At 65.9% G+C, this 24,477-nt stretch overlaps 2 protein-coding genes across 3 annotated transcripts; both read right to left on the reverse strand.

The window, feature by feature from the left end:
* Nucleotides 1-4,009: 4,009 nt before the first annotated feature.
* On the reverse strand, nt 4,010-10,383 carry CASTOR1 (cytosolic arginine sensor for mTORC1 subunit 1). The gene is made up of 9 exons (XM_074159534.1): nt 10,214-10,383; nt 10,022-10,092; nt 7,358-7,551; nt 7,111-7,243; nt 6,111-6,234; nt 5,336-5,449; nt 5,165-5,247; nt 4,910-5,004; nt 4,010-4,820 (listed from the first exon to the last, which is right to left on the reverse strand). The coding sequence occupies exons 1-9, from the start codon at nt 10,324-10,326 to the stop codon at nt 4,755-4,757; spliced, it is 993 nt and encodes a 330-aa protein (XP_074015635.1). The 5' UTR covers nt 10,327-10,383; the 3' UTR covers nt 4,010-4,754.
* Nucleotides 10,384-12,847: 2,464 nt separating this feature from the next.
* TBC1D10A (TBC1 domain family member 10A) lies at nt 12,848-23,190 on the reverse strand. 2 transcript variants are annotated; one of them, XM_074159543.1, is made up of 9 exons: nt 22,936-23,190; nt 19,977-20,076; nt 16,900-17,007; nt 16,486-16,592; nt 15,711-15,825; nt 15,394-15,459; nt 14,911-15,100; nt 14,438-14,592; nt 12,848-14,212 (listed from the first exon to the last, which is right to left on the reverse strand). In XM_074159543.1, exons 1-9 carry the CDS (start codon nt 23,139-23,141, stop codon nt 13,820-13,822), a joined length of 1,440 nt encoding a protein of 479 aa, XP_074015644.1. In that variant the 5' UTR covers nt 23,142-23,190; the 3' UTR covers nt 12,848-13,819. The 2 variants fall into 2 exon arrangements, with proteins under 2 accessions (XP_074015644.1, XP_074015643.1); XM_074159542.1 differs by having other exon boundaries at nt 19,977-20,091; nt 22,933-23,141.
* Nucleotides 23,191-24,477: the final 1,287 nt, after the last annotated feature.

Raw genomic sequence — 24,477 nt, forward strand, 5'->3', positions numbered from 1 at the left:
TCTGCTGCAGGGTGGGGGGCTGCAGGGGCCGCCCCCCCTGGCCCGGCACCGCCCAGAGGATGAAGAGCCCTTTGGTGACAGCTGGGGAGGAAGAGGAGGGAGATGAGGGACACTGGAGAATCTCTGGGTGCAGGGAGGCAGCCCCCTCTCCGTGCGGGAAAGGCTCAAGCTCACTGGCCTCCATACCATGGGGACGGCTGCCAGAGGGAGAGCTCGGCTCCATGTGCCCATCACCCTGGCATCAAGCCTGGAGGCAAGATTGGTATGTGCTGGGGACATGTGTCCCCTGTGCAAAAGTCCCCAGTCCTGCCCCAGGGATGAGCCAGCCCCAGTGCCAAAAGCCTGCTGGGAACCCGGCAGGGAGAAGGAGGAGGATGATGAAGATGCCATGGATCAGCCAGGGCATGCACCCCAGCTGCAGCGGTTGCCCCAGCAGCTCCCCCTGTCAGCATGGGCCACCACACAGGAGGGGACAGCAGTGACATTCCCGGATGTGTCCCTTGGCTCTGGCTGGACGCTGTCCTCGCTGTCACCATGTGCCAGCTGTCACCATGTGCCAGCGGTTACTTCGGATGTGGCACTGGACCAGCAGACATCATCCAGCCCTGCTGCACTGGGGGGGTTGAAGGGCTTGGGCAGGGTGCAGGAGCTGTGCCAGCAAGCTGACCCCTGACCCTCTGCCATCGGTCCCCAAACTGACCCCCAAAATGTGTCCCCTCCTGCCCTCCCCCTCCCACCACCTCTTTTCCCCCAGGATGAAGGCAGCCATTCCCGGTTCTCCCTGTCCCATGTGCCATGAGCAAGAATGTCCCCGTCCCCCGCTGGTGCCCCTGGGAGGTGACACCGCCACGGCACAGGGAGGGGACACCCTCGGTGACACCATCTATGGTGGCATGCCGATTCAACCCCCACGCGGCCCCGCCGCCGCCGCGTTCCCTCCTGCAGCTCCCAGCCGTCCCGGCACAGCTGGCGCGCGAGCGAGAGGGTAGTTGTGGGACGCGGGCAGACACCTACCTGCCAGCACGCCCAGGGGCCGCCCGTCGCACCGCATGGCCGGGGCAGGGTGTTTCGGTGTGGGGGCTGCCGGAGGCGCGAGCAACTTCCTTACTGCTCGGCGATGGGGAAGCTGGCCTTTTAAAGTGCACCCATTCGCCCCCACCTCCGAAGGAGGCACCCGGACCCAACAGAAAGCCAGACAGAAGTGAAGCCGTGCCCCGGGGGCCAATGAGCGGGGTGAGCCACCCCGGCGGGAGGAAATGATGCCGGCTGGCCGATGGGGTTGTTCTTCGATTCAGTTCCTCGAGGGAGTCCCAGCGGGTCCAGCCCAGGGTGGCCGCGGTCCTGCTGCTCCTCCTGGATCCGGCTGCGCTGCTGCCGTTGAACCCCCGCGACCCGGCTTCTTGCAAAAGGGATGCTTTGAGTCACCCCGGTTTCGCTGCTTGGTGCCCAATGGGCTGGTTGAACCAAAAACGGCCCCATCTGCTCCGAAACCCAAATGCAAAGGAGAGCAGCAGCAGTGGCAGTAGGGAGGCTGGCACCCGGGGACAGGGACATCAGCCATGTGGGGACACCAGTGGCCCATCACAAACTGGCTTTGCATCCCCAGTTCAGCCACGGGAGATGAAAATCCAGCCTGGGAAGGAGGAAGGTGGAAGCCTGGGAAGCACAGAGCATCTTGGCATGGCTGGGGACCGTGCCTGGCCGCGGCGCTCGCGATGATCCGGAGGATGCTCTGTCCATCCCTCTGTCCATCTGCTCACACCCACCAGCCCCTGTGGGTGACGAATATGGGTGCTGGCCAAGTTGGGGACACCGGGCAGCACAGCTCAGCCCCTCTGCCCGGCAGCACCCACGGGTGACCTGGGGGAGGGAACGCAATCGCCCGGTGCCAAACGGCAGTGCCGGGACCTGTGCAGGGCCCTGGATGTTGCCCAAGGGCGCAGGGGGTGAGGGCAGCGGAAGCCGGGGCGGGCAGCAGTGCTGGTTTATGCAATACACCGCGGGACAGCCCGGCTCACACGGCCCCGGCCAGCATTGCCACGGGGCCTGGCACAGCCTCGGCGCTGCCGGCAGCACCCAGGGCAAACCCCCTTCACCCCTCAGCTCCCCTTTCCCGGCGGATGGAGCCCAGCAGGAGCCTGGCACCCACGGGGGCTTCTCCCACCCCATAAAAATGAATATATTTTATCAGCTTTTTGAGATTCATGGCAATCTGCTTGATTTTGGGGACCATCAAAAGTGCCGGCACGAGCAGAGGGAGCCACCTCTCGATCTCGTGCCAGATTTGCACATTCAGAGGGTTTGGCGGTGGCGTGGGGGAGACAACCCAGAAACAAAATCTCTTCCAGGGCAGAAGAACACAGCCATGACTCTCTTCCAGAAGAAGAAATGTTTTCTTTTCCCCAAATTTCCCTTTCCTAGCCATTCCATGACTTGCAGGACTCCCTGGTGTGGGAGCAGGGCCAGTGCTGCTTCCTCCACCAGCCGCCTCCTCCTCAGTCATCCCCTGGCAGAGGTGGCGGCTGGGCTGGGTTTGGTGGGGCCAGTGTGGGCAGAGCTGTGCCCAGAACAGCCCTGGAGGAGTGGAGGAGCCAGGGGAACATCCTTCCCTCTCCCCATCTGTTTGAAGTAGTTCATCCGTCTGTCTGTCTGTCTGGACAGTCCATTAGCCATCTGTCCATCCATCCATCCACCAGCTGCCCACCCACCTATACCATCCCTCCACCTGCCCACCTATCCATCAACCTGTCTATCCATCTAACATCCCTACAATGAACCAACCATCCATCCATCCATTCATCCGTTGGTCTATCCACCCATCGATCCACCCACCCAGAGGAACATCTGTCCATCAACCCATCCAGAGGAACTTCCATCCATCCATCCATCCATCCATCCATCCATAGGAACATCCATCCTTCCTTCCATCCATTCATCCATCCATCCATCTGCCCATCCATCCACCTGCCCATCCATCCTTCCATCACTCCACCCATCCCTCCCTCCCTGACCCTGTGGACCCTCAGCATGTGCAATGCCGTGGCAGGACCCCTGGGCACCCTGGCCGGGTGAGCAGGACCACGCGGGCAGAGCACACTCACCTTCAGATCCCCACAGGCAGCCCTGACCCCTCCACGTGGCACCATCACCTCCCAGTGACGGGGTCCCTGCCAGGCTGGGCAGGGAGGAAGCCACCGTGGTGGCCGCCCCGCTGGAGGAAAGCGGGTGGCGGAGGGACTGTGCAATACCCCAAGGGGGACAAAAATAGCGACGGTGACCGCATGGGCCGGCTGCAATTTCTTCATCACTTGGGCACGCGTCACCAGCGTCCCATGACTCTGGACAAGAGAGCGAGACAGGAAAGAAAGCGCCCGGGGAGGATGCAGGAACCTGACGGCTTGCGAACGTGCGGGATCTGACGCAGGGAGGAGGCAGCCGGGACCTGGGCACGCTCCCGCTTGGGGCACGGGGGAACAGGGCCTGTTTTTTGGGGACAGGACGGGAGCAGAACTGCGTTGACCCACCGTCCCAAGCCCCACCGAGCCACCCATCTTGGGCAAAAAGACCCCCAAGAGGTTTCCACCACACTCCCACCGAGCCTTGCTCGTTGACCAGATGCAGTCCCTGGGGGCACCCAGGGGCTGGGGGGCCCATCCACATGGCCACCACCACACAGCCCTGGCCACCAAGGGGGTCACAGCACACCCTAGGCACCCCAGGAGGGGACAACCTCCACCCTGTGCACCCCACTTTGCTGCCGGCGACGGGAGAAGACTTGGGGTGCTCAGTTTACCCAGGGCTGGTGACTTGCTGGGGGCTGCAGCCTTCACCCCTTCCTTCACCCAAAATACGTGGCAGGGGGGCTGGCCCTGTCCTGGTCACCTCACAACGGGGACACAGGTAGTGCTACGTCCCCCTGTCACATCCCAGCTGCTCCCATCCCACCCAGAGCCACCACCCTGGAGACCAGCTCTGGGCCACCCCCAAGAGCAACAGGCCACGTGGAAATAAAAATAATAGGATTTTTATTGACTTACTATAAAAACTATATGAAAATACAGCTTGGGAGGAGATGGGGAGTCACCGTCATCCCCCCACAATACACAACAGCTCAGGCAGGGGCACAGGGCCACCCCGGAGGGGACACAGGGCTGGGGCTGAACTGCAGCCCCCCCCCCTCTCTGCCTTGGAGATTTTTGGGGTGCAGGAGGGAATCACAGGTCCAGGGATGCTTTCACCCCCCCCCCTAGGGTTGGTTCAGGGGTGACCTGCAGCATCACGGCCGCCCCTCCTCACCCAACGGGACCACCCGTGGGCACACACACAGGGTGTGGGGACACGTCCTGCCAGCACCAGGCTGTCACCCCCCAGCACTGCAGTGCCGCGTCACCCCACACTGGCATGTCTCCTCCATGTCCCCTCCTCCAGCAGGTCCTGGGGGACACCCACTCCCCTCCTGAGCCCCCCAACCTGGGGGCAGAGGATGGCACGGTGCTGCCCTTCGGCCTCACCCATGGGGTGGCACGGTGGGGACTGCTCCCTCCTCCCACGGGACACTGTCCCACCGCCATGAGGCCACCAAGTCCCTGAAGCCATCAGGTCCCCACATCCCCAGCAGGCAGGGAGTGATGCAGCACCCGGCTCTACCCCGCACCGGGGAGAGCCTTAAAATTAAAAAATAATGAATGCGGGGGGGGAAGGGGGAGCCCACCGTGCCACCGCGCTGGGCCACCCTGCGTGGGGACAGCCGGCCACTATCTGCCACTCTCCTGGCGCTGCTGCAGCAGCTGGATGACCTCAGCGATGCCCTCCTCGGGGACCTGCCGGGGGGGGGACATGACAGAGGGGGTGTCAGCCTCGGGGACACCCCCACGGTGAGGGGGGTCCCCGGGGAGGGGCAGGGGCTCACCAAGGCGTGATCGAAGTTGAAGGTGCTGATGTAATACGCCGATATGTCGGCGGCAGCCAGCGGCTCAGCGATCTGCGCCACGATGCCACACTCGTCTGGGGAGGACAAGGCACCCTGGGGTGAGCGGTGGCCCCGGTTGGCACAGCCATGGGGACAGACACGCAGGGAAAGCATCACCCCTGAGCACAGCTCTCGCCCCCCCATCCCGGGTAGGGGAGGCACAGGGGGGGACAGGGCCACCGCGGCCACGCTCACCAAAGCCGAGGGGCTGCCCGCCGATCCGCACCATTCGCCACAGCTCCCCCGTCGAGCTGGTCAGCAGGAGGTCGCTGGGGAACCTGAGAGAGGGGGGGGGGGATGAGCGTAACCCCCTCCGCCCTGAGCCCCCAGCCCCTGGGGATAGACAGCCACGCAGATGTCACCTACCGCTTCTGGGTTTCGGCGTCCATCACGATGGAGATGTAGCCCTCGATGAGGGAGAAGGCGAAGAAGGTGATGGAGTCGAGGTCCTGGCTGCCGGCGCCAGCCTCCCTCGGGGGGCTGCAGAGCAAAGGAGGAGGGGGGAAGAGCCACAGGGAGAGGTCATGACCTCCAAAACAGGGAGGAGAAGGGCTTGATGGTGGCACTGGGTGTCTTTGAGCATCATGTTGGGATGACACGGGGTGAGCTGGTGGGTGGGGAGGAGGGGGGGCAGGAATGGGTGCTACCTGCAGGGTCTGTAGCTCATACAGCCACTGGGTTGGGGGGCAGCAAGTATCAGTCACGCCCAGGACAGGGGTGACACCGGTGACACACATTCCCAAAGCACCATGATGCCTCCAGAGCAGGAAGGTCCCGCCAGAAGGGACCTCACTCCACGAGACACAGGATGTCCTGGCCAGGAGCATCCCCGCACCCCAGCACTGTTCCCACCAGCCTCTTGCAACCCGCTCTCTCCTGTTTCACAATCCCCCTTCCCTGGGCTTTGCTGCAACGGGGACTCGTCCCCTGGGTCACCTTGGGGCTCCCATGTCCACGGTGGCAGCGGGACCCGCGACACCCACATGGCTGCAGCCCCTCGGCATGCTCGGGAGGGCAAAACCGGTTTTCAAAATACACCCAGAGCTTGAAAAGCCACTGGGAGCAAGGGGGCGACGTGTCACTGTCGTTCAGGTGGCACTGGGTGAGGGCCCACCACACCATCCCCATCCCTGGGACCCACCTGTGGGAGTAGAAGAGGACATCGATGAGCATGGTGGCGATGGCGGGCAGCGTGTCAGGGGCCACAGTCAGGACGCAGAAGCGGGTCTGGGGGCTCTGCACGGGGTGCAGCGTGGGGCTGGCGGCTGGCAGGGGGAGAGCCACACATCAGGCGTGGGGACAGCCTGGGGACAGTGCCGCAGTGCCACCCCGCGGCCACCGCAGCCACAGCCCGGCATCCCTCAGGGCACAGAGGGGTGGCCCTGGAGGTTCCCCAAGGATGCGGGTACCACCGGGGGGAGCTGGAGCATCTCAGCAGTGACGAGGTGGCCCTGGATGTCCCCCAAGGATGTGGGTACCATGAGGTGGAGCATCTCAGCAGGGACCGGGTTGCCCTGGAGGTCCCCCAAGGCTGCGGGTACCACCGGGGGGAGCTGGAGCATCTCAGCAGTGACGGGGTGGCCCTGGATGTCCCCCAAGGATGCGGGTACCACCCATGGGAGCTGGAGCATGTCAGTGGGGACTGGGTAGCCCTGGATGTCCCCCAAGGATGTGGGTACCATGAGGTGGAGCATCTCAGCAGGGACCGGGTTGCCCTGGAGGTCCCCCAAAGATGTGGGTACTACCGGCAGGAGCTAGAGCACCTCGGCAGGGACCAAGTGGCCCTGGATGTCCCCCAAAGATGTGGGTACCACCCATGGGAGCTGGAGCATCTCAGAGGGGACTGGGTGCTCCTCAAGGATGTGGAGCCACTGGGGGGAGCTGAAGCACCTCAGCGGGGACTGGGTGGCCTTGGAGGTCCCCCAAAGATGTGTACCACCAGCAGGAGCTAGAGCATCTCGGCAGGGACCAGGTGGCCCTGGAGGTCCCCCAAAGATGTAGGTACCACTGGGGGGAGCTGGAGCATCTCAGAGGGGACTGGGTGGTCCCCAGGGATGTGGGTACCACTGGGGGGAGCTGGAGCATCTCAGCGGGGACTGGGTGGGGTAGCCCTAGGGGACATGGTACTTGGCGTCACTCACCCTGCTTGGGCTTGAGAAAGCCGTTGCTCACGTCATCGCAGGTGACAGGGACGCACTCGCCACTCTCCTCCTTGTAGATGTCGAACTCCCCCGCCAGCGTGTGGATCACCACCGGCAGGTCCCGCTCCCGCACCTGGTCGGGGGTGCAGGATCAGGGCCAGCACCGCCACCACCCCTCCCTGCAGCCGGATGGGGACAGCAGGGTCCCCACCCCTGGCCACCGTCCCCGTCCTTGCCCGGTGCTCACCAGGATGAAGTCGGTCTGGTAGGTGGAGAGCATAAGCACTGAGACATGGTGCTCGGCCAGCGGCGCGATGACCGACCTGGCGATCTTGGTGACACCGGTGGCCTGGCAGCCGGAGGGTGCCCGGCCGTTGGAGACGACGCTGAGCACCAGCCACGTCGAATCCGCCACCTGCATGAACTCAGAGGGCGGCAGCTCTGCGAGGGACAAGGGGAAACTGAGGCACAGGGCTCCCTGGGGATGCCTGATGCCACATGCCCTGTCTGTGCCACCGGGCTCACACCAGCTCTGGCACCGCGTGTCACACTGTCCCTCGGGAGATGAGCTGGCCTGATGGAGCCAGGACCGGATTAGCCCCAGGTATGGGGCTGGAGATGCTGGTTTGGGGGCACAGACTAGCCCTATCTACAAGTGGAATGAGCCAGACAGGGCTCAGCCACTCCAGGCACCGAGACTGGACCTGAATTTGGCCACAGGGATGAGTGGGGCTGAGGCTACAACACCCCCCCTAAGGCTGGGAGCAAGGGGGCGCCGGGGTGTGCTGCACCCCAAAACCAGCACCGCCAGGGCCCTGGGGCTGCCCGACTCATCCCCAGCCCCCCAGGATCCCCCAGCCCAGCATCCAGCAGTAGGGATGCTTGGCGGGGCAGGGGGGGGACGACACGGCGACACAGGACACTGGAGGGGACAAGGGAAGGGCCATCCCTCCGTCCCGGGGGTGCCAGGACCTCGTGCCAGCCCAGCGGGGAGAGGCCGAGCCCAGGCTGGCCGGGGGCCAGGGCTGCCTCCCAAAAAGCTGCTTTTGTTGGCAGGGAGGGTGCGCACTGGCTGGGCCCTTCCTGCCCCGGGATAGGGGGGGACAGGGGAGGCTGTGCTCGCTCGTCCCTTGTCCCCCCCACTGCTCCCACCCTCCTGCCCGGGAGAGGGGCTGGCACTGATGGGGTGCCCCAGGACTCAGCCAGGGAACCCCCCTGCCCACAGCACCCCTTCCTCACCCCACAGCGCTCCCTGGAAGGAACACCCAGGGGGGGCACCCAAGGGGTCTCCAAACCACTCCCCCCTCCCAGCGAAGGTGGGAGGCAGCACCCATGGGAGACAGCCCCGCACCCGGCCTCCCAGCCCAGCTGAGAAGGCAAACTCATCGCACCAGTGGCGGAGGAGAGGTCGTCCCAGGGAGGGGTCCCGCACCCATGGAGGGAGGGGGACAGGCTCTGCACCCCGTTCCCAAACCACAGCCAGAGCAGGGCGGGAGCGGGGCCGGATCCGGGGGCCTTGGCGGGTGTTTCCAGAGTCTGTTCCTGCGCAGGAAGCGGCAGAACGGCCTCGGCTCTGGCCCAGGACTGAGCTTCAGGGCTGGGGGCGGGGGACACTCGGGGACATGGGGACCTGTCCCAGCGCTCGCTGTTTAATTGCTTTTCAACACCACCCTGGGCAAGGCTGTGAGCGCGCGGGGGGGACCCTGCTGTCCCCGGGCCACAGGACCCCGGGGCTTCACCTGGATCCCCAAGGGAAGAGATGGGGTGCAGCTCTCCTCTGCCGGGGTCCCCATCCCATCCCCACAGCAGGGGGACGCTGGCAGCCCCCCAGCCCCAGGGGGAGGGTACAAACGGCGCAGTGGGGCTGCCGGCTCGCAGGACCATTGTTCGCCACTTCCCGCCCTCCCCTCGGGATTGAGGAATATTTGTCCGCAGGCCCCGAAATAAAACAATACGTGGGGAACGGCTCCAGCTCTTGGGGTTGGGGCGGGGGGAGCACGGCCCCATGGCCCCTTCCCCGAGCAAAGGGCTGGGGAGAGAGGCGGGAGGTGGTTGCGGCCGGCGAGCACCCCTCGGCCGGAGCGCTGGCCCTTGCTCCTTGGGGCACGTCCAAGGTGATAAGCGGTGGCCGGCTCCCTGCGGCCGCGGCAGGAAGGTTTGGGCGTGGGAAGCCGGGAGAGGATCTGGCCCCTCCAGCACAGCCCGTTGGGCCGGTACCCCCGGCAGGACCGGCGGTGAGGCCGATGCACCGCACGCACTGGGTCACCGGCGCTGAGGACGCCACATAATGATGCTTGCCAGGGAGGGGGGACTGGCTTGGAAGGGCTCAACCCTTCCCAGGACACCCCAAAACCTGGTCCCTGCTGCCAGGCAGCACCCCCAGGCTGGGCTCACCCCCGGGGACAGGATCGGCCCTGCTCTGCCGAAGCGCCAGGCAGGGGGATGAGATGCCAAGGGAATGGTGGCAGGAGGCCTGGCAGGAGCACCCTGTGCGGGCAGGGAGATGGGGTGCTGCCCGCAGGCATCCCGGGAAGTGCCTGCCCCCCACCCGGAGCAGCCGGGCTTTCAGTTGGCACCGGGGCCCCCGCAGACCGTCTCCACCAGTTTCCCAGCCTGGTCCCATGAGCCGGCGGAGCCATGGCTCTGCCTGGGAGGGGGTTATTAGGGCGAAGGCAGCCTCGGCCGGGCAAGCTGGTACATCCCCAGCGCAGGCGCTGGGAGCTCCGTGGCCAGGAGCCCCGGGGATGGGCACGTACCAAAGGAGCCTCGCTACAAGCCGGGACTCGCTCCCCGCGGCCCAGGCCCGGAGCGTGGCAGCGCTCGGGTGGGCTGAGAACATGCACAACTCGTGTCTGCGGTGCCAGCCCACCCTGTGAGGGACGGGGTGGCCGCAGAAGCCACCGCACGGTACCTTTGAAGCCCTCTTCGTCCAGCATGATGGTGTAGTCCTCGGGGGTCTCCGTCAGGCTGAAGAACTTGCACCTGAAGAAGAAACCAGCGCTGCCCACCCCAGCACCACCGGGCACCGGGGCCGGGCACCGGGACGGCGGGGGGAGGTTGGAGCGGTGCCGGGCAACCGGGGGAGGAGGATGAAGGCCGGTACCTGCAGCGCTGGGGGAGGAAGAGCAGCTTGAGCAGCGGGTGGGTGTAGAGCCAGAGCCCGCGGCGGGCCAGGCTCAGCACCCGCACCCGGTGCTCCAGGATGTGCAGGTCCATGGCGGCCGCACCGGCCCCCTCCGCCTCCGCCGCCGCCGCCGCCGCCGTTACCAGCGCGGCCCCGGCCCGCCCCGCGCCGCGGGAGGGGCCACCGACCGCCCCGCCCCGGCCACCGCTCCGCCCCGCCACCGGCCCCGGGGCCACCGCCGGGCGTCCCGGGATGCCGGACACGGACCACCGGGACGCCCGTACCGGACCCGACCCGGAGCTCTGGGGCATCCAAACCAGCCCCGGCCCGGAGCCCCGGGGTGCCTGGACAGGACCCGACCCAGAGCAGCCTTGGGGTGCCTGGTCCAGCCCCGGTTCGGAGCCCCGGGATGCCCGCACCGGCCCCGACTGGGAGCTCCGGGGCACCTGCACCGGACCCGACCCGGACCGGAGCCCCGAAGTGCCTGGACAGGACCAGATCCGGAGCCCCGGGGCACCCAAACCGGCCCCGACCCGGAGCCCCGGGGTGTCCGGAGCAGCTCCAGCCCTCAGCCCTGGACCGGACCCGGTCCGAAGCAGCTCCGGGGGCCTGATGTGGACCCGATCCCTCCCAGAGCCCCGGGGTATTTGCACAGAACCGGACCCTCTAGAACCCCGGGGTGCCTGGAGCAGCTCCGGGGGTCCTGGACAGGACCCGACCCGGACCCCCGGGGTACTCAAACCAGTCCTGACCCAGAGCCCCGGGGGCTCCTGCACCGGACCCGACCCACACTGGAGCCCCGGGGTGCCTGGTCCAGCCCTGACCCGGAGCCTGTGGGCACCCAAACCAGCCCCAGCTTGGAGCCCCGGGGTGCCCAACCTGGGGTTTCAACCCTCCCGCTCCCAGCTCAGCCCTCACCAGTACCAGCCAGGCTGGGACTTGACCCACTGGGAGCCCAAATGTTGACCCCACCATACCCTCTCCACCTCGGCCGGGCTCACCCCAGCTCCCAGCCAGCTCCCCCCAGGCTCAGCCCCCACCCCAAATCCAAGGACGAGCCCCACAAGCCGCCCCAGCAGCGGGGATTTGCCAAAACCAGGGCAGTAGCCCCGGAGCCGAGGTTTGCAGGGGCAGGGGGGAAACCCAGCACCACAAACCGGCACTGTGCTGCGGCCACCCCCTGGAATAGGGAATTTTGGGGGGAGGAATGGAGGTTTGGGCAGAATTCCCACCTGCAGAAAGCACAGGGAGGGAAGGAAGAGAAGGCCTGGGCACCATTTTGTGCATGGAAAGCTGAGTCTGGGGGTGCCATGGGATAAATTAGGGGTCTCCTGGCTCTGTTAGGCCACAGAAGCTGTGACACCAGGAGAGAGGGGTAGGTCTGGGGGCTGGGAGGGCACTCAGCCCCCCGAGAACCCCCCAGGGCCTGGCAGCCACTGTGGCACGTCACAAGCTGGGGCAGGTCTCAGCGTCCGCCCATTTACACTTCAAACGGGGGCAGCCCCAGGGCTGGGTGAGACAGAGCTGATGGGTCTGGGCTTGGCCACCCGTCGTGACTCCGCTGGGGCAGTGACAGGGTGGTGACAGCAGCAGGACCCTTCCCAGCACCAGAGCATGCAGGGGACACAGGGCCAGGGTGACTCCCCGAGTCTGGCGTTGGTGCAGCAGGAGGTGGGGGTGACAGGGAGCACCCACGTGGTGCGGTCAACACGCTGGAGGGAAGGGATGGCATCCAGAGGGACCTGGACAGGCTGGAGAGGTGGGACTGCGCCAACCTCATCAAGTTCATCCAGGCCAACTGGAAGGTCCTGCAGGTGGGTCAGGGCACCACACCAGCTCAAACCCAGGCTGGGTGGAGGATGGACAGAGAGCAGCCCTGAGGAGAAGGACTTGGGGGTGGTGGTGGGTGAGAAGCTCAACATGAGCCAGCAACGTGGCAGCCTAGAACACACTGCGCACCCTGGGCTGCATCCCCAGCAGCGTGGCCAGCAGGGAGGGGGGGGGGATTCTGCCCCTCTGCTCCGCTCTGGGGAGACCCCCCCCAGTGCTGCCTTCAGCTCTGGGGCCACCAACAGCAGAAGGACATGGAGCTGTTGGAGAGGGGCCAGAGGAGGCCACGGAGATGCTGGGAGGGCTGGAGCCCCTCTGCTGTGAGGACAGGCTGAGAGAGTTGGGGGGGTTCAGCCTGGAGAAGAGAAGGCTCCGGGGAGACCTTGGAGCCCCTTCCAGTCCCTCAAGGGGCTCCAGGAAAGCTGGGGAGGGACTCTGGATGAGGGAGGGGAGCCCTAGGAGGAGGGGGAAGGGTTTGACACTGCAAGAGGGGAGATGGAGATGAGATGTGGGGAAGAACTTCTTTGCTGTGAGGGTGGTGAGAGCCTGGCCCAGGTTGCCCAGAGAAGCTGTGGCTGCCCCATCCCTGGAGGGGTTCAAGGGCAGGTTGGAGGGGGCTTGGAGCAACCTGGTGTGGTGGGAGGTGTCCCTGCCCAGGGCAGGGGGTGGCACTGGGTGGTCTTTAAGGTCCCTTCCCACCCAAACCGCTCTAAGACCCCGTGCCACCCTTTACCACCCACACCCAAGGGGTGACGGGAAGACATGGGGGGAGCCACAGGCGCTGCGCCTTTACACAATCCTGCTTTATTTACCCCTTTGTACAAAACCGTTTTTTTTCCCCCCACTTTATTTTACAAAGCCACCCCCCGGCCCTTGGGGAGGGCAGGGAGGGAGAGAAGGGACCCCACAACTTGGGAGCACCCAGTCGCTCGCCCACCCCATCTCACCTCCGCCGGGGCCTGGGGTGGGTGGCAGGGGCGGAGAGACCCCCAGCAGGGTGAACGCTCCACCCCCCCCAAGCCATGGGGAGCCCAGGGAGGGGGGGGGCTTTAGCTCCACGGTTGTGGTCTGGCATCACATCCCACTGCAGCTCCCAACCTGGGTCCCTGTCCTGCGACGGTTACTGCCACGGAGGAATAATAAATAGGCTCAGTGAGTAGGTAATTGGGTACTACATATAGGGCTACAGCTTGATATATCCTCGCTAGATAAAGGGGGGGGTGAAGGGGGGTAAGGGCCTCCCCCAGCTCCTCACATACCCCCAGTCTCCCTGCGCCACTGGGCCTGGGTCTTCCTGGCCAGCACAGGGTGGGAGAGGGGTGGGGGCCGTGGGAGGGACGCCGGGGGCGGCGGGTCAAGGGGCTCTGGGACAGGGAGAAGGGCCCACGGGGCAGCCCGGACCCCCCCTGGCCATTGTGGGGGGAGCTTGGGTGGCTCAGCCACTCCCTGCCAGGGCTCCCACCGCTCGTGGTGCCAGCACCCTGCCGGGGTGGGCACCCAGCGCAGACTGACGGTGTCCCCTTTGGTCACCAACACCTGGCCATGGCCCCACGGATGCCCCCCAGCTTCGAGCCCGCCCCTGCACACGAGGACCACGGTGTCCCCACGCAGCCACACCGGCCAGCATGTCCCCATCCCTCTAGCCCGTGTCCCCCCTGGCGCCCCGGGTCCCTGCACAGCCCCCAGCAATGTCCTTGAGCCCGGGTCCGTGCGCAGCCCAGCTGCCCGGGGTGCGGACCCAGCCCCACGCCGGCCCTACAAGTACGTGTCCTCGCTCTCCCGGGAGCTCAGGCTCTCCTTGGACTGGTGGTGGGGGGAGACCTGGGGGTGCAGCAGCTCCCGGGCTGAGCCGGGCGCCCCGTTGCCCTCGGCCCCGGGGCCATTGGCAGGGCCAGCCGGGCTCTTTTCTCGGCTCTTCTCCTTGCTCTTGCGGGCCTTGGGCACGGGGGCTGGCCCGGGGGGCACGATGATGGAGGGGACGGGCTCCAGCGCCTTGCGGGTGGGGGGCTCAGCCTCACTGATGGCCTTGGCGCCGTGCAGGCGCGGGGGGGACTTGCACTGCAGCTCCCCGTGCGTCTCCCGCCACTTCTTCAGCTGGATCAGGTGCTCCCGCTCAATCTGACGCTCCGTCACCGGCAGCTCGATGACCTGTGGGGACAGATTCATGCCATCAGCATCTCCCCGACAGTGACAGAGCCACCCGGGGCCAGCTCTGCACCCCAAACAGTGGGTCAGGGTCCCCCAGGGCAGAGGCACCTCCAAATCCAAACCATTTGGGGGCCACCCCCTCTGCCCACCCGTGGGCAGCTCAGTCCAGCAGCGTGGCCAACTGGGGAGCACTGGGGGCCCCCCGGACTCTCCCCAGCACCTCACCTCCTGCACCAGGAAGGTCTCCTGCATGATCTTGGGGCTGAGGGCCCTCAGCCTCTCCATGGTCTCGTACTGGCCCTGGCAGGACTTGAGCTTGTCCGAGGAGCCCAGGGTGTGTTTGAGCAGCACGAGGCCCACCCGGAAAATGATCTTCACTCCTGCAAGGGGAGAGGCGAGGCAGTGAGTGCCAGGCAAGACAGGGTGACACTGCCACCATGTCCCTCAGATGCCGTGAGGCAGCACCAGGTCTCAGTCCTGCTAGGAGTTAGGATGTGCAAGAGGATGGATTTGGGATGCAGGTGCCCCCTAACCCCCAGGAAAACAGCCCAGTCTCCATCCCAGGCATGGGGTTGCCCCAAACCTGCCCTACAATGACTCCCACATGCTCCTGCTGCAGCCCCGAGTGATGTCCACATGCCGTGGGGGCTGCAGCTGGTCACCCCAGGAGGAAGAGGAGGATGGTGGGGAGCTTCTACCTTCGCAGAAGAACATGTCCCAGACGCGCAGGACGGAGCTCCAGGGCAGCGTGCGGGAGAAGGCGCACATGAACCACTCCGTCATGTAGAGGATGGGGTCGATCTTCTGCTTGCTCAGGTGCTTGTAGGCCACGGGTGAGACCTTGTGCAGCAGCGAGAAGAGGATCTGTCCGTCCAGCTGAATGGCCTCCTGCAGGGAGAGCATCAAGCGCCCCCGGATCAGCTCCCCACTGCCCGTCCCCAGCGGAGGAGCAGCCCACCCTCCAGACCTGGCTGCGGGAGCAGAGCTGTGCTCCACAGACACCAGCAGCAAAGCTACGCTGAGCCCCCCCATCTCCGACTCCTGGGGCTCCTAGTACAACATGGAGAGCGTGGGAGCACCCAGAATTTCCCCAAGCTCTGTTATTTCTCTGGGGTGAGGAGCTGGGGGAGCTTTAGGCTTGGAGACATCACAGGTCCCTGCCACCACGGGCCAGCACTCACCAGCTTCTCGCTGTAGTAGCCGGGGAGGTACTTCTCGCAGATCTGCACCAGGCACCAGAACGCTTGCTGCAAGCCAAGGGACAGGGGGTGAGTGAGCACCCGGGGGTCCCCAGGGGACGTCCCTGCAGCCCCCACTCTGCTCCCGGGGACCAAAGGAGCGGGAAGGAGGAGGCAAGAACAGCCGGGGCGAGGGGTTCCTCCCTGCACCAGCCGAGATCTGGGGGTAAATGGGTGGAGCCAAGCACCACCCCGAAGCCACCCACAGCCTCCTGCTGGCCCCAGCTTTGTGGCCACTGGGTCTCCCCGCATGCTCGTACCTCGGCTGGCATGTGCATGAGCAGGACAGCGGCGATGGGGGCCTGGGCCTGGCAGTAGCCCTCCTCGGGGCGGTACAGCGTGTACGCCTTCAACACCCGAAACAGGTCCTGCTGCCTGCGGAGACACCCCCGGGAGGGAGAGGTGGAGAGAGGGCACAGACACAGCCCCGCAGCCTCCCCCGCTGATCAAACCGGCACTTGGTGATCCAGCACCGCGGGCCGGCCACTGGCCACCGCTCTTTCCCCACGAGCCCAAGTCGAGCTGGGACCCTTCTCCCACACAAACACAGGGCTATGGGACATGATAATCATGGCTCTGCTTTGGGAAGCTCTGCCCATGGAGGCCCCATCCTGCCTGGATCTGAGAGGTGAGACGGGGAACCAACCATCTCCCAGGGATGCTGGCTCAGGGCGCGCCATGGCCAGGCAGGGACCCAGCTGCAAACACAACGGCACAGATGCTCCCCGAAACGTGGGGAACAGCATTTTCCTGGAGAAATGGAGGCTACAGCCGGCCACCTCCTCCCTCCACCCTCCTGCCACGGCAACTCCCACCCCGCTGTGTGTTGGAGCTGGTGCCAGCTGCGACCCACACACCAAGCTCCTGGGAAGCCATCCCGTTTTCTGGATGCTCTGCGAGCTGGTGGGGCTTAAGGACAGTGGGGACACTGCAGGGGACGAGTGTGGCTCTGAGCCAGGATAGACAGTGCCCACACCATGGAGCTGGTCCAGCCTGGTGGCTGCTGAGGACCGGACAGGCAGCAGCTCCACTTACCCGTGGCCTCCGCGTGAGACGAACATCTCGTGGAAGGGGAACTGCCGATGGAGATCCCGCTCAATCACATCCAGCCACTTCGGGTCCCCTGGGAGGACATCCAGTTCCTGGGGAGCAGAGGGTTGAGGTGAGCAACACCCCACACTGACACTTGGGGGATGCAACGAGCCCAAGGGAGCCAGCGGAGCAGCCACGGGGCTGGACCTGGCTCTGCCCCGAACATGAGCCCCATCACGGCTGGGACACTAGCCCCCTCCACCCTCCTCTCCCCGCCCCCAGAAGGAACAGGGAGCAGGATCTGGGACCCCAAAAGACACCCCAGCCCTGGAGGGAGCAGACGCCATCCCGGCACTGCCCCCCCTCTACCAGCACCCCCTCCCCAGTGGTGCAGGAGGGTCCCCAGCAGCCACTCACATCAAACTTGTTCGTGTTCTGCTCCAGCTTGACCTTGCTCCCAGAGAGGTACTGCCAGGCTCGGCCCCGCAGCGAGGGCGGGATCCCCTTCTGGCATCGCAGCCGGATCTGTGGGGAGAGACACAGCCGTCACAGGGGGGGATACAGCAGAGCGGCAGGGGGCAGAGAGGCCCCTGGGGCAAGACAGGAGCCAGGCCCAGTACCACTGGTCCCTTGCTGCCTCCCTGTACAAGGGGATGTGTCCCTGCCCCCGTGGGGACAGGGTGCCCAGCCACACGTCCCCTGATGGTGGCTGGCATCGCACAGACCTACAGGAGAGCGTGGGGAGCTGCATCCCTGAGGGTTTCAGGAGGGGTCTGCTCACCCCCTTCTCCCCAGCGTTGCCCTTAACACACCAGGCAGAGCTACACCAGCACGAGGGAGCTGCAGACGGCTGCCAGGAGCCCGGCCAAGGCTTTGTGGCTTCCAAACAGCTCCAAACAAGCCTGGCTCTGCCTCAAAGCAGGATCCTGGTGTGAGCTGGAAAGGCAAACACTGGAGCCAAGGCAGGGAACGGGTGGCTCCCTCCCACTGGGGACACAGGGGAGGGCTCTCTGGCCCCCAGGACAGCCCTCCTGCTTGCCCATGGGGCCATGGAGAGCAGGGAGAACACCCTGCCGAGTGGGGCTCAGCCTTCCTGCCAGCTCACCCCGGGCAGAAGAGCGGCTCCATGCATGGCTGGCTCCCGAGGCCGGCTCCGTGCCCACAGCTGGCCCCCAGCTTCCTTGGCACAGGGCACCAGCCAAGACCAAAGTCCAGGCGAGGCAGTGACCTCTGGTACCCACCCCGCAGCAGGGAGCCCAGCTGGCTTAACCCTGCCGCTGCCAGCGCCCCACGGGGACCACGACTAGAGACCCCCCCACATCCCGCTCCAGCTCCGGGGGAAATGGCAGCACCATCTCCCCGCAGTCCTCGGCCAGGGCACACGAGACCAGTGCTTTCAGCACAGTTACCCCACATAAAGTCCTGGAAAAACCCAGCACGGCCTCATTTCCCCACTTGGGTGGCACATGCCAAGTGCTGGAGACGTGCCAGGGCTCTGCGAGCCGCAGCCGACAGCTCCCAAAGCCTCCCTGGGCCTCCCCAAGCTCCTTTTCCCTGTTTGCCAGCATAACTCAGGAGCAGGCGGTTGTGCTTCCAAGCAGCCCAGCCCAGTGCGGTGGCAACGCCGTGTCCCCAGGAGGGTTTGCTGCTCCCTCGCCGCAGCACTGGTTGTTTACCCGGGCAGGTCCTGAGCCCTGCGAGGTCTTTGTGCTCGCAGGAAACGCGGCGGGCGATGCCCAGGGGTGGCTGCGGGCGGCTTTGCTGCTGCTGACAGCTCCCTTTTCGAGCCGGCTCCCTTTCCTGCTGGCTAAGCTGCCAGGAAGGAAGCCGCCTTGCTGGGTTTCGGTTCGGCAGCCCCTCCAGCTGGCCAGGATCAGCGCGGCTGGGGTCAAGCAGCTGAGCAGCTCATCCCCTTGGCTCTGTACGGGGTCCTGCCATCGCCCTCGAGCTGGGGGTACCCGGCTCCTGGGATCCCACTGTGCCCTTCCCAGGACAGGGAGCACACCTGGGATGCTGAAAGCAAAGAGCAGTGGGAGCGTGCCCATCCTTGGAGAGCAGTGGGAGCTGCCCACGCGTCTGCCCTCCTTCAGTCTGGCTGGAAAGGGCAAGGACCGGCACGGGGCGATGGTACGGCACGGCTCGGCGCCACGAAGGACACGGGGCTGCGGCTCCGCTGGGATCGGAGCCAGGCGGGTGAGGGAGGGAGATTTTCAGGATGCCGGAGCAGTGCAGGTGTGAGAGAGCCCGGCAGGAGCCGGCCCAAGAGATCCCCGGGCCATCAGCCAACCCCGGCGAGGCAGCCAGAAAAGTACCGGGGTTTTTCAGCAGCATGGGGAGCTCCTCTGAAGCAGCAGGGCCTGAGCCACGTGGCGTGGCCCCGTACCAAAGCAGCCAGGCTCCTGCCAGAGCCGGGATGGTCGACAGCGTCTGAGGCCAGCCCTGGCACCCTTCCCCGAGCAGCCCTGGAGCTCCGGGCACAGAGCAGCTCTCTGGAGCAGACCTCAGAGGCTCCGAGCATGGATTTTTTGCTGCAAGACAGACTATACAGCACATCAGCCCCACGGAGATCCCCAGGAGCTCAGCCCAAGCACGAGGGAGCTCCTCTGCCAGCCATCCGTCTGCCGGAGCATTCACCCGCGCCCGGAGGCCACGCTGCGGCACGGCTGGAGAGCAGCGGAAACCGCCCGCAGAACAAAGCGCCCGCCTGCCGCGTCCCAAAGAGCTCTCCCAAATCCTTTGCGAGCAGCCAAGAAACGGATGAGGGATTCCTACATCGTTCACCAGGCAGCAAGCGGGGACGGCACTCCGGGAGCACAGCACACAGAGCGGTGCCAGGAGGCTCTGCCAGCCAGAGGGAGGAAGAGGAGGAGGAGGAGGCCCTTTGGCCACTCTCAGGCTTGGCTGACCCTTGCCAGCAGCCTCACTGCTTCCAGCAGATACACAGCAGCAACCCAAGGCTTGTTGCATCCCATCCCTGCCTCGTTCGCAGACTCAGGAGGCCAGGGAGCACCAACGGACCAAGCCACGGAGCCACCCAGCACACGCCACTGTGAGTCCCCTGGGGACCCCAGCTCACAGACCAGAGTCGAGCACATCAGGCTCAAACATTTCCTACCCGGAGCTTTTTTTGGTCTACAAGATGCTCAGAACAGAAGTTTCCATGACCGAACAATTCCCATGGCTGCCTGCAGGCAGCCAAAGAAGCCCTAGGAAGGCTCCAGCCCGGCGGGGAGCAGACGGGAGCAGGAGCAGGCTGGCTCGGGGACCGCAGGCTCAGCCCCAACTCCGAGCTCCAGCTTCTCTCCTACAACAGAAGCATCTCAGGGAGGAAACAGCCCACTCAAGCCAACAGCATCATCCAAAGGCAACACTGTCTGTCTGTGGGGACCTGGTGACACGCAGCCTGCCCCAAAGCCTCGAGGGGACACCGCTGTACCTCCCCTCGCCTGCACAGCTGCCCTGGGGACAAGCCCCGGGGGAGGGACAACACTTACCTTCTTGTGTTTTTTGGCCATCCACTTGTCCCAGTTGTTGAGCATGTCCAGCCACTTGGACTCCCGCTGCCGTAGCACCTCCAAGGGCACCTCCTCCAGCCTGCGGGATGCGGGAAGAGCCCGGTCAGCATGGTGCCGAGCCCTCCTGGCACCTCAGAACCTACCCCGTCCCCTCCAGCACCCTGGGCGGCCCCACGGCTGGCTGGTGGCGCCCCCCCGCCAGCACAGAGCCAGGCTGGGACATGCTCGAGGGCGGTGGCGTTTCAGCAGCTGCTCGGCGCTGCCGGAAGCACTCACCACCCGTGAAATCACCGCACCAGCGCAGCCCCAGCTCCCCGGCCATTCAAAACCTCTGGGGAGCAGCCTGCGCTGCAACCACCGTGTGCCCAAGGATCCCTGGGGACCCGTGCCCTGAGAGTGGGGGCACGCCAACAAGGCGAGGAACCGGGGAGCCTGGCCAGAGCCATGAGCTAAGCTGAGCAAGGTCCGATCCCCCGCCCCCCGCCCCGTGGGGGCTGGCTGCAGACCGAGAAAGCTGAGGCCATAAGCATCATGTCATCTGCACGGCCCCAATCATGCTCGCACCCCAAAAGCCTGGCCCTGCTCCAGGCCCGGCGCCGAGCCCAGCCGAGGGTCCCTCAGGAGGGAGGGGAGTGTTTTCCAGCAAGGGCTCAGCCGAGCCGGGGAATCCGATTTAACCCTGCCGTGCCGAGACACCAAAGCCGGAGAGGGGGGAGCCAACGCTGCCGCCTCCAACCCCTTTGGGCACCTCTGCTCTTCATCAGCGAGGAGACAAAGTGACATGCAGCTCGGCCAGGCCCTGGGTGTGCGCATCCCGGGGAGAGCAGAAGCTCCTTCAAGCCACCAGTGAAGAAGGACCAACTTCAGCAGACCCGATGTTTTCCCGGGCTCAGCTTTGCACTGCCCCGCGGCCACGCCAATCCCAGGAGCAGCCACGTCCTTTCTAGTGGTCCAGGTGCCGAGCATCCCTTGGGGAGGTACAGAGCACCCAGCCCCGCTGCAGGACACACAGACCCTACCTCCTCCCAGACCTCTCCGTGTTAGGAGCCGGAAAACAAGCTGTACGGAGAGCCCACGGCCGCATCCAGCTGGCAGCGCTGCCCTGTTCCCTGCCCAGCCCTTCCCCACCGCGTCCCACCCACCACGGCGGGTCAGACGGGGCCGAGCGCGATTGTTTCGGAGAGCAAACCTTCTCCGAAGGGATCCTCTCTGCTCGGTGAGGCCACCCCACCCTCCCCAGCGCTGGCTGGGCTTGGCCGGCAGCCCCCTGGCTGGCATGGCACAGGGACGGAGGGAGCGCAGACCGGCACGGGGATGGAGGGAGCGCTGGCCCCGAGCCGGGGAGCCTGGGCTGCCGGAGGAGCTGGGGCTCTCTGAGGCGTGGGAAGCTCGGGAGCGCTGGACGTTGGATAGAGGAGCTGGCCGCGGGCCTGCTGGAGCCCGGCCAGCCCAGACTGGAAGCCGTTACCAGCTGATGGCTGCTTGGCAGCGGGCACAGAGCAAGGACCAGGGGCGTTTCAGATGGCTGAAGCAGGGAAGGACGGGGTGGGGGCAGCCCAGCCTGGGAGGCAAGGAGATGCTCTTCCACATCCACACTGTGGGTGACAGCCCCACAGCTCAGCCCTTCCTGGTGTCCCCAGACCCTCCGCAGATGCTGGGATATCCGACTGGCCCTCCCCAAAACCCAGAGGGACCCCAACTCTGCTAGCCACAGAAAGAGGCCATGCACTCCCGTTTATCCACTCCTAGACAGATGGAGAGCGGATAAAAGCCCTGGAGGAGAGCAGGATTGGGCCCCAGCGCATCTGCAGGGCACAGGAGGAAGGCTCTGTCCCCAGTGACCGCTGTCAGCACCCGCGCTCATCTCCAGCACCGGGAGCCACTGCCTGCTGAGCCCCAGGGACAGGGACATCCATCCCAAGCACCCAGGGACAGCCATAGGGACAACGGCAAAGTGTCCCCAAAAAGTGGCGTGTGGCCAGGACAGGGTGCAGCACCCCGGGCAGGAGAGGCCACCCCGCTGCCGAGCTGTGAGCCCAACGGGCAAGGACAGGGTTTATCACCCAGAGCGATGCACCTTGCCCGGCAATCAAACCTCCGGAGCCTTCTCTTCCCGCAGAGTAGCCGAGTGACGCCCACGGGCTTGCGAGGGGTGAATGGTGTGCTCCTCGTAGACGGGGAAACTGAGGCACGGGGCCCACCCGAGAGCAGGGCACGGAGGGGAACCTGCTCCGAGCAACGTCCCAGCCGGAGGGGAGCGGGCTGCCACCCATCGTCCCCGCTGTGCTCTCCGGGCGTCACTGCCAAACCACGGCCAGGAAGGCAAACACCAAACAGGCAGTGGAACCCGCTCACCGGCAGCCCGGAGCACATTCCTGGGTGCGGGCACCACCCCGGGGCCCAGCACCTTGGGCTGGGCTGGCCTGGCCCCGGGGTTGCCCGCGGCCCATCTCTGCTGGCCCCGCTTCCTCACAGGGCTTCCTCCGCCGAGGGCGGCCGGCCCACGCCTCCTCGCCAACGGCTACCGGTTCCCTTGGCAGGCCACCGAACAACGGCCTGGCCTCCCCCGTTCCACGGCGGCCAAAAATCCTCCGGAACGCCGGGCCGGGGGGAGAAGAGGCCCGGAGACAGCCAGACCCCAGCGGGGGCGAGGAGGCCGCGCTCTCGGCCACTCCTCCCGCTGCCCACGGGGACGGGAGAGACGGGGGGCAGCTGGAACAGCCTTCGGGGCTCTCCCTCACCCGGGGCCGATGCTGAAAGGCCGGGGCCCGGCCACCAGCACCCGCCCGGGGCCCAGCGTCGGGCCCGCCGCAGGACATCCCCCCCCCCCCGCCCCAAATCCCGGGGCGGGATGAGCCGCTCCCCGCCCCACAGATGGCCGAGGGGCGGCTGGCGGCCTCCCCCGGGCGGTTCCCCGGCCCCCCCCGGCCCCACTCACGGCCCCTCGGCGCTGCGGCTGCCCACGATGAAGCCGAACTTGTCGACGCGCCGTTCCTCAGGGCCGCCGCCGTTCACCTCGGAGTCGGAGCCGAGGGAGCTGAGCTCGTCGCAGCCCGGCTCGGCCAGGCTCTCGCGGGTGCCGGCCAGGCTGTGGTGACGGCTGCCGGGCGAGCCGGGCCCGCCGCCCCCGCGGCTCTTGGCCATGGCGGCGGCGCGGCTCAGCGGCGGCCCGGCCGCTCCTCCATGCCGCGGCCACGGCGGCGGCCACGCCCCCTCTTCCCGACCACGCCCCCGCGCCGCCACGCTATTGGGCGGGAGTGGACCTCCTGCCAATCAGATGAGCGGAGAGCGGCGGGGAACCCGCCCGGCGCGGGAGGGGATTGGTCAAGCGGCCGGGAGGGAGCTGTCTGTCAGGGCTTGACCCTGCCCACGGCAGTGCCAGCGAGGGGGCGGGGCTACGTGAGCCGAGGGGCGGGGCCAGGACCGGCGGTGGGACTGGGACCGGGCTGAGCCCACTGGGGAGGCACTGGGGCTGTACTGGGATCGCACCGAGGGGTCCCTGTGATGGCACTGGGATCGCACCGAGGGGTCCCTGTGATGGCACTGGGGCTGTACCGGGAAGGCCCTGTGATGGCACTGGGACTCCAGGCTGGCTGGACGTGTACATACTGGGACTGCAGGAGGGCAATGCTAGGACAGCACTGGAGCTGAACTGGGCACATACTGGGACGGGGCAGTGGGAGGATCCGTTCCCCCTTGGGAATGTTGCTCCTTGGCAAGGGCAGTAACCCCAAGCCCAGGGACCCCAGCCCCTCCCCCACAAGCACCCCGCTGTCACCCAGGTTCCACCCAGCCTTCAGCCCAGACTGGTCCAACTGGTACAAAGTGCAGAAGGATGGACGAGGCTCTGGGTGACGGCAGGGGACCCGCTGGGACCTGCCCGGGGTGAATCCCGCTGGGCTCCATCCCTCCTCCAGCCGCTTCCCACCGCTCCCAGGCTCCCTCTCCAGAGCTGCCGGGTACCAAAAGGACCCAAAACTCACTCAATTCAGCACCAACTCAACCCTTTTCCAGATTTTTCCGGCAGCTCCGGCCCTGCGGGTCCTCCCCGCTGCAGGGGAAGGCTCCGGCAGCGGCAGTTTTGTGCTGGATACAGACATTTATCCCTAATATTTAGATGGAAAGGGGCGGACGAGGCTCCACACGAGGTATTTCTGGCGGGTTTCCTTTCTGGCTCAGCCCCGACAGAAGGGGTTGGGGTATAAATGCCCCCCCCAGCGCTCAGCCAGGGATTGAGGGGGACACTGGTGGGACTGGGGGGCTCCGGGGAGGCTCCCCGCACTGAGCACAGCTGGAGAGGAACAACTGGCTGATCTTAAGCCCAGTCCCATCACGTTTGGGCCCCGCACCGGATGCAAAACCATGACTTCTCCATTTCAGAGCTGATTAAAAAAAAAAAAAAAAAAAACACCAAAAAACCAACAAACTGCCAAGAAAGTTCTGGAAAACACCACTCGGTGCCTGGTTTTGTTTTCTCCAA

The sequence above is a fragment of the Numenius arquata genome, chromosome 16 (genome assembly GCF_964106895.1).
Source record: "Numenius arquata chromosome 16, bNumArq3.hap1.1, whole genome shotgun sequence".
NCBI lineage: Eukaryota > Metazoa > Chordata > Aves > Charadriiformes > Scolopacidae > Numenius > Numenius arquata.